At 29.7% G+C, this 9,112-nt stretch overlaps 1 protein-coding gene across 1 annotated transcript in view; it reads right to left on the reverse strand.

Moving 5' to 3' along the window:
* Nucleotides 1-452: 452 nt before the first annotated feature.
* Nucleotides 453-9,112, reverse strand: part of LOC113386537 (double-stranded RNA-specific editase Adar) — an 11,773-nt gene continuing 3,113 nt past the window's right edge. The window contains exons 2-9 of the mRNA XM_026624316.1: nucleotides 9,039-9,109; nucleotides 8,828-8,969; nucleotides 7,175-7,393; nucleotides 6,705-6,956; nucleotides 5,108-5,258; nucleotides 3,892-4,062; nucleotides 2,280-2,416; nucleotides 453-557 (exon numbers count right to left, since the gene is read on the reverse strand). Of these exons, the coding sequence (XP_026480101.1) occupies nucleotides 2,303-2,416; nucleotides 3,892-4,062; nucleotides 5,108-5,258; nucleotides 6,705-6,956; nucleotides 7,175-7,393; nucleotides 8,828-8,969; nucleotides 9,039-9,109 (1,120 nt within the window). The 3' untranslated portion in view covers nucleotides 453-557; nucleotides 2,280-2,302. The remainder of the gene's footprint in view (nucleotides 558-2,279; nucleotides 2,417-3,891; nucleotides 4,063-5,107; nucleotides 5,259-6,704; nucleotides 6,957-7,174; nucleotides 7,394-8,827; nucleotides 8,970-9,038; nucleotides 9,110-9,112) is intronic.

The raw sequence follows: 9,112 nt of genomic DNA on the forward strand, positions 1-9,112 counted from the left end.
TCATCATTAACATAAAGAAAAGGAAATTATTAATAGTAATGTACAAGTACTTAATAGTTGTCTTATGGCATCTACAATAACACATTTCAACTGGTATACAGAAAATATTAAAAAAATGCCATCCTTAAAAAAACAAAAAAAAAACTTGCAAAGTAATATAATCATAACTAAAAGGTTTTAAAAAATCCATATAATATTAAATATAAATTCCTTCTCTTAACAATTATTTTCTTAACTGAAAAAAGTTTTAGGGTCACAATAATTAAAAACAATTGAATTCAATCTGATACCATAGAAAAAATGGAAGACTAAACGATTTAAATCAACTAATCACAATTTAATACTTTCAAAACAATTCACATGTATATACAAATTTTTACACACACATATATTTAATAACTATAAATAATAAATATAATAATAACTTTGATAATCTATTCAGACCTACATAGTTAATAATATGTAAACATATAAAAATTATATATAATTTCCTTGAATCTACACAACACATTGTATTTCATTAAACATAATGTTCTTCATCAGTTTGTTTAAAAAACCTGAAAAAAAAACATTCACTCTTAATTTATACCGGATGCAAAATTGTGATAATGTGGCCTTTTGGCATAGACATTGCACTACATGGACTGCTAGTCCTCATATGTTTTCCATTGTATATAGAAGGGACAGTAACGTCGCATGCCATATGTCATATGTTACGTGTCTAACATAAGCCTTACAATATATAAACCTAATTTAACAGGTGGATTCGATTTGATGTACATTAATAATATTATTAATAGATGACCCGACAGACGTTATCCTGTACCCATGTCTACAATTTTTTAATATAATATACTAATATTTACTGTTTACCTAAAAATAATAATTATTGCTTTTTAAATTACTCTTCACACCAAAACGCATATACATTCTACAATATAAGCGATGTTAAATATAAAACTGCTTCAAATAAAATGATGAGTCTCAGTTATCACACTATATTGGAAATTGAAGTCTCTAAATGGTATAACATAACTATAACCATAACATAACGCTGGTACTTCATGTTGGATTAAAATAATTTAATTTTTTATTACTTAAGATATCCAAAATTGCATCTTAAACTTCTCCTAATCGATATCGTGAGGGCCGAATTGTATGTATTCATCTTTACTTTCCCATTTGTTGTTATGAAGTGAATTTTTTACGAATTTTAAAAATATTGTGGAAAGATTAGTAAAAGTTGCAAAGAAATTATATATTGAAAAAAACTATATTGAAGGTTTAATATCCAAATTTTGTGTTGGCGCCCCCTAAGGCGTGCATCGCATTAAAGGTAGGACCGGCCCTGATTAATATTTAATTTCATATTTTAAGTGAATTAATTTGTCATATCTTGTTCATATGTGTATCATTCAATCTGCCATACATATATTGTATTTTATATTATTTTAATTTCTGGCACATCTCAGCTGCTTTTCGACAATAATAATGTAAACATTTCATTTTTCTTATTCAAAATCATGAATTTATTATACATATTCTAATATTGTCTAGGTTCATAAGTAAATTGAAATTTTTGGCAGATTATAGTTTTCATTTATTTTCAGTGCAAACAATGACATGTCATTTTTTGCATTTTTTTTAAATTTATTTCTACAATATTGCACATACATCCCAGTACTTTATAATCACATACATCCTAGAAAATTTCCTTAACAAACTTCAGAAAGATTTATCAAAATCCGCATAATCGTTTAGAAGGAGTATACAGTGAGTGCTTGTAATTTAATATGAACTTTATATAATAGCAATAAAGCTCAAATTAATTGTACATATTAGTTAGAAAACGTTTGTGCGAGAAAAAGAAAAGGCTGTTTTTAGGGTTTTCCCGGCAATCATTCGATTTTTTCTCGCCGCAAGAACCATCGTTGGACATCAACAAACATTTCAAAAAAATAATTGGCCAAATTGGTCCAGGCGTTGTCGAGTTATGCGCTTACCAACACATCTTGAGATTCATTTTTATATACAAGACAAGATATAATTTCTTACAAAATTATCAGCCATCACAATTGCCATTATGTTATTAAAATAAAATATATGACATATGACATTTAATCAATCGGGAGAGTCCGCGATTATCGTCGGCAACGTTCGCTCAGACATGTGTGGCGTCACAGTCCCTTCTATGTTTGCGCTCAACTCGCTGTCCATGTAGTATAAGATCTATGCCTTTAGGTAATTAAGAAGTTTTAAATATAATAAAATAAACTCACATAGTAATAATCCTGAAACACATTTAACTCCCGGTATTACCATTTATCAATTCAAATTCATCCTGTTCTATCGGCTTTCCAAGCCATGAACCTAGATCCGATTCCTTGAAAGATTTGTTAAGCATTTGTTTGGCCATCTGATGAAGAAAAAAATTAATGAGACATAATTAGTAAGTAAATACAATAAAAATAAAAAATAACAAATTCCTGAATTTCAATTTTTCTTTATGAAAATCCATGGACTATTGTCCATGATTTTAAATAGTAACAATAATTATTAATTAATTGCAATAGCTCAATTTGGATGTTGAAAACATCTTCTAACTAGTGGCGCATGGCATCGTGCCTTAAGGCAAATTGCTGGAACGTCCCGTACCGTAATTAAACATTCGAGGAATAAAAATGATCAATAATGTTTTGAATAATTTCAAATAAATTCTTTATTACACTGTAAATTATTATTTATTTATTTATTTATACTTATTTATATTTATACTTATACTTATTCATTATACTTTGTGCTTTTTAAATTGGGCATCAAGGGCATTTTTTTTTTTTAATTTGATTTTTTTGATAATTTAGATTTTTTTTTAGAAGTTTGAAACTTTTTCGAATTTAACAAAGTCGAAATATTCTCAAATTTTTTAATTTTTCAAAATTTAGTTTTTTTTTTTAATGAAAAATTTCGAAAATTTGAATTTTTCTGAAAATTATGTTTTTTTTTTTTAATTTTCAAAATTATTAAATTTTCTGTAAAAGCATCTTTTGCGTCTACTCCGTCTACTCAAACAAAATGTTTTTTGAATTAATCTAATCGGATGATCCGTTCTCTTAAAAAGTGCATAACCATTTTTACACTTTTTGCGCTCCATACCTCCGAAACGACAAAATTGCCTTTTGCAAAAACGTCTCCTGATCGAGTACGAACCGAATGATTTTTTTAATTTTATAAATCGGTTATTCCATACTGTCAAAAATGTCGAGAACATTTATCTGAACCATATAAATAAACTTCAAAATTAAAAATCTTGGTACGGATTCCAAAAAAATTTACACAAAATGTGTACACAACATTAAAATCGACATAAAATATCTCATAATTTCATGTACATATGGCCAATAAACATTTTTGACCGCCAAATGGCACTTTTTTAACTTATTTTTATGGAGAGTCCATAACCCCTGGACCTGCCTTCCCAAAAATTTTACCAGTTGTTCATTTTATCGATACAAGTAAAATGTTTTTTGAATTATTCAAATCGGACGCTCCGTTCTCTTAAAAACTGAGTTACCATTTTTGGCACTTTTTGCCCCGTATCTTCGGAACGGCCAGACCTGCCTTCGCCAAAAACTAATCAGCACGTCACCTTATCAATATCAATCGAATGTTTTTTTTAATTATTCAAATCGCTTCATCCGTGTTCGCGAAATCGTCGACGAAAATTTGTATCCACACACACACACATACATCCATTTTTTTCTTAGGTATGCCAAAATATCTAGAAACCTTTGAAACGTAAATATATATAAAAATGTTCATTTTCGATTTTTTGCTATTACTATAACTTGCCCTACGGGAAGATAATTAAATAATAATACAATATGGTATGACCTGATAATCAGATGCTGTAGCCTTAGCATCGGCATAGACAATAGGAATCTCCATATTTGGATGTAATAACTTCATTAATTTTATGTATCTTTTGAAGAATGTTGCTTTGCATATTCTTGAATTTTCTCCGGTCAAAGTCTTCCCATTTAGAGAATCCACTATTTCTATTTCCTACAAAGAAAAACAAAAATATGATAATTAGAAATACTAAAAACAATCATGTGACTAGCTAGATAATCATCAGGCTAGGATTATAGCCGAAACGGATGGATTTAAAATAAATGTTTGGAAGAAATTCATGTTTTCTATTGATGTTATGCCCTATTACTAAACTTTGTTAATATATATATATATATATATATATATATATATATATATATACTCGTATATATCTATATATATAAAAATAAGTCGGGTTTTCCTTCCTGACGAAATAATTCCAGAACGCACGAACCGATTTCGACAATTTAGCATTCGTTGGTAAGTTCTCGGGCTTCGCAAGGTTTATAGCTAAGAAAATTAGTGGTGCATGGCATCGTGCTCTAATGCATATTGCTGGAACTTCACGCACCATAATTGAAAATTTGAGTAATGACATTAGTGAGAATTATCAGAATTATGCTTGGTTAAGTCAACGAGCAATTCTTGCCAAAGAATAATGATGTACACGCCCTGAATTTCACCATTCAATGAAAAATTGCTGGCGATTTGGTGACATACCAATGATTCCGACTGGTCTTCCGTTTGACTTCAAACGATTGCAATAACCAGTTCGCATTGCGTTCGCAATAACATGTCGCAAGGCCAATCGCTTAGTGTTTGCGGGATGAATTTCAAATAGATTATTTAGAAAATCATTGTTTTTCACATGGACAGTTATATGTTGCCTGTTCACAAGTTGGGAAACCATCCACTTTGTTTGTGTTAACGTCAGACCAAAAAACAAAAAATGTGGTTTACCAAAGATCACTTCCATGAAAGGGATAATTTGCGGATTCACTTTCATTTACTTAGAGAAGTTCAACTAAAAAACACTTCATTTTTGTAATCGTTGTAATAAATTCATTACTGTTGTATAATAAAATCAAATTTTTCCTTTTCAAATATAAAACAAACAAACAAATTCTTCATCTTTCTCACGAAACCATCTGGTGGCGAAACGAAGTTCGTCGGGTTTGCTAGTATATATATACAAATTAATTTACTTAATGCTTACATTTGTTCCTTTTGTCCAATTAACACTAAACGATGGCGGCTTGATGGGATTTCTGGCCTCAGCGCAAGTGAGAAGAGCCAATTTAGGTTTATTCAAACGATACGGGTGTGGGAGACCCATAAGATTTGTTTCTGCTCTTCCACAAACAGCCCTACAATAAACAAAATATATAAAAATTAAAGATGCATAGTATATTGTCTGGGGTAATTTTAGAAAAAGAACTTGTGACAATAAGTTATAGATTATTGCAGCAGATAAATTTCTATTTATCAATCATTTATAATCAATAAAAAAAAACTGGATTAAAGCCCGGTGCACACGACGCCAGTGTTTCTTGTAACAGGATTTCTGTCAAGTCTTCTTGTAAGGTGAGCAAGAATTTTGCGCCAGGATAATAATTTTGTGCATTTTCAAATATACACTGTGAATTCCACAATTCATATTTTATAGGCCTAAAATGCACTAATAAGTGTACAAACAGAGCATTGTATGAAATGTAAACAATAAACATATGTAGTATCTGATTAGGATGAATCCATAAGATGATTGAAACTCATGTTTCTAAGAATTAAATAAAATAATAATAATCGAAAGATAATAAAATGCTGCAGTTTAATGTAACAATTATTGATTTTTAAAATTAGTATCCTTATTGGAGTATTAATATTGCCATAAAAATATTAAAATGAAAAGTTATGAAAAGTTTTATGTAAATTTAAGTAAGGTTTGTCACTTAGCATTATCAAAGATTTCCTGTCAGAAAGACAAGTAAGAACCATGGTTGATAGCGTGGTAAGTGACAGACGCAAAGTAAACTGTGGAGTCCCACAAGGCTTAGTTCTAAGACCTTTATAGTATCTCATCTATACAAACAATCTTCAAGAGAGAAAATTAATGGGAAAATACATTCTATACGCCGACGATACTGCCATAGTCTATGATGCAGACAAAGACGAAAAAATATTAGACGAAATTATTAACAAAGACATGAAATTATCTTCTGAATGGCTAATTGAAAATAAAATAACGATCAACATTGAAAAAACTAAGTATATACGTTTTAAACAAAAAAAAATGTAAGGAATTTACTAAAATAAACAGATATAAAAATAATACAGATATACAAGAAGTGGAATATATAAAATACTTGGGCCTTATAATACACGAACAGCTAACATAAACAAAACATAAATGAAATTAAAAAGAAGATAGCGGCATTAACAGGAGCTTTAAAAAGGATCCATTCATTCGGGAAAAAAAAAATAAGATATTGATTTTAAAAGCGCATATAATACCCATAATTTTATATGGAATAGATACTTGGAGTCCAAAAACTAAAGCTAACTCAAATGATATACAGAGAATAATGAACAAAGCCATAAAAGTATCATGCAATTAATATATAAACATCTATACATATTATGCATTAATACATAATACATATATAAATATTTCGGGCAAGATCAAAAATCATGATTTATCATAACGTTGCTAGGTAACAAACTGTCCGGCATGCACTAATCAGGAAATCTGGCGCCAATAATTTATATAAGTTAATATTTGATAGTTTGATAGTTTGTTTTTAAAAATTTATTACCTATGCATATGTACAGGATGCAGTAAACTTCCCAGAATGACACTGTGCAAGTATACAGGCTCCACAAGATTTGACAAGAGCGCACCTTGAAGCCCCACGACATTCCATCTGCACAATTTATCCGAGCAGGACATTGTCAGAAGACGATTTCCTTGAATCACTCCGTCCCATGTTTGAATACCATCACTGTTACTGACGGGAATTGGGCCTTCACCTGATTCAATCTTTGTTCGCAGCTGACCTCTGGCATGTCTGTAAAAGATGAATACTAGAAACTTGGTGAAAATCGTTTTGCCATAAAAAATATTACGTCGACAGTAAATAATTAAATAGTTCATTAAAAAACAATTGCTTTCATTACTTTTTGGATTCTTTGTTTGAAGCTCTACAATATATATATTAAATGGTAGAGTGTATATATATAAATATCATATATATATATATAATATATATATATATAAATTATTCACCTGTTTGGATGTTTATCCATTGCACCGGCATGAACCTCTCCATGCGGACTGAATATCCTAGCATCCCCACAAGGGGCTGTACTTATGTACAGGTGGAATTTTAAACCGTCTTTGAGCTGAAACTTTTTGCTGGGATGATCTCGAATGAATATAGATTGTGCAGCAGTTTCCTCTGAATTGTGCATTTCAAGTTGAGTGTACATGAAATCAATGAGGCATCTGAAAAGTAATTTATTTTATATATATATATATATATATATATATATCTTATATATAAAAATGGAGCTCTCTTTCGAATGTCATAGTAAAACTCGAAAACGGCTAAACCGATTTGGCCAGTCTTACTCTTGAAAAATTCGTGCCAATCCAGAGAAAGTCCAAAAGGTGAGAAATTATTTCAAATCCGCGCAGAAACTTTACATTTTTAATTTGAACATTTTTGTAGAAGCGTCATTTAAATAAAACATTGACGGTGGTTGATATGCGAAATGTCAAACGATTTTGGCAGATGATGTTCAATTTCGTTTAATAGGATGTTTTACGTAAATAATATTTAATTATGATTAAATTGTAGTAAGTAGTTTTGTTCGTAGTTTTATTTATATACAAAAACGTTAGTAAACTAGCCGCAAGTGTTACTAGAAACTAAATATCAACTTGAAATGTTAATATGAAAATGCACTTTTTGGCACATTTTTCTCAAACACGGTGCTCTGAAAGATCTCATTTGTATAATTATATACTCATTGGTATTTATAAAACATTTTCAACATGCAAAACCTAAATTTGGTATTGATCAAAGGGACATTTTGTCGAATAACATTTTCCCAGTTATAATTTCGCAGAATTTATCTAAGAATAGATAGTAATATATGAAGGGCGGGGTTAAAAAGGCCAACCAGCAATGTGTCAAAAACCAATAAGGTTAAGCATTGTTTAACAAGGAATTGAAAAGTAGATTCTTATGACTTTGCTATCTGGAGATAAACGGTAATCTTTGAAAATCCATAATAAAAGTATTTTCTTCTGTTAGTAGTTTTTTAGCATTAGTTAATGTAATTATTTTTAAAAATACTTTTAAAATTAAAATAAGACATTAAACCTGTTTGCAACCTGGCCGTTCCAAGTTACCCTGTTGATGGGGTAAAAAGGTCTAGATAACAAATTTTTTAAAGACATCAAAAAGCAGGTCAAAAAAGAAATACTTAATTCATTTTCTATCTCTCCTCGCAGAAATTTGAAACTTTTTATAAGCTCAGTAGTATTATTTACTATTATACACAAAATCCAGAATCCAAAAAGAATCTGAAAAACTTGAAACGTAATCAATAAGTCGAAAGACCAAAAAAGACTTGGATGGATTATACTATGTTTTTTATAGAAAGTGTATAAATCTTCCAGTTTGATTGTACTGACAAAATATAGACAAACTAATGGGGTTTATTGCTTTTATAATACTTCATTGTATATAGCATTCAAGTAACACATCCTTATACACTTAAAATATTATTTTTTTTGATTCCCTAGAAATTGTTTAGAATATCTTACTTAGCAAAACAACGTTTTCCGGGTCAGCCAGTATATATATATATATATATATATATATATATATATATATATATATATATCAGAGCCTAAATAAATCACAATTACCTTCTTGTAACAATCTCTGCATGAGTATCATTCACCACAAATCCACAAGTGCTGATATGAGCTCCAGATACACATTTTGTACCAGTTGCGACTGCAATTAACTCACAATTTTCCATGTCTTGATCTCGAGTCAAAACAATACCTACATTTGCAAATACATATTTCAATTTAATGCAATGTTTTAAAAAATTGCTTTAAATAAGCAACAAACCTGCCAAAACTTTTCGTCGCGAATGCAAAATATCATTCATCATCAACTGAGCAAATCGATCTGTAACTAATCTA

This window comes from Ctenocephalides felis, unplaced genomic scaffold (genome assembly GCF_003426905.1).
Source record: "Ctenocephalides felis isolate EL2017-DRISC unplaced genomic scaffold, ASM342690v1 CF-g0.4_SCAFFOLD_03571, whole genome shotgun sequence".
NCBI lineage: Eukaryota > Metazoa > Arthropoda > Insecta > Siphonaptera > Pulicidae > Ctenocephalides > Ctenocephalides felis.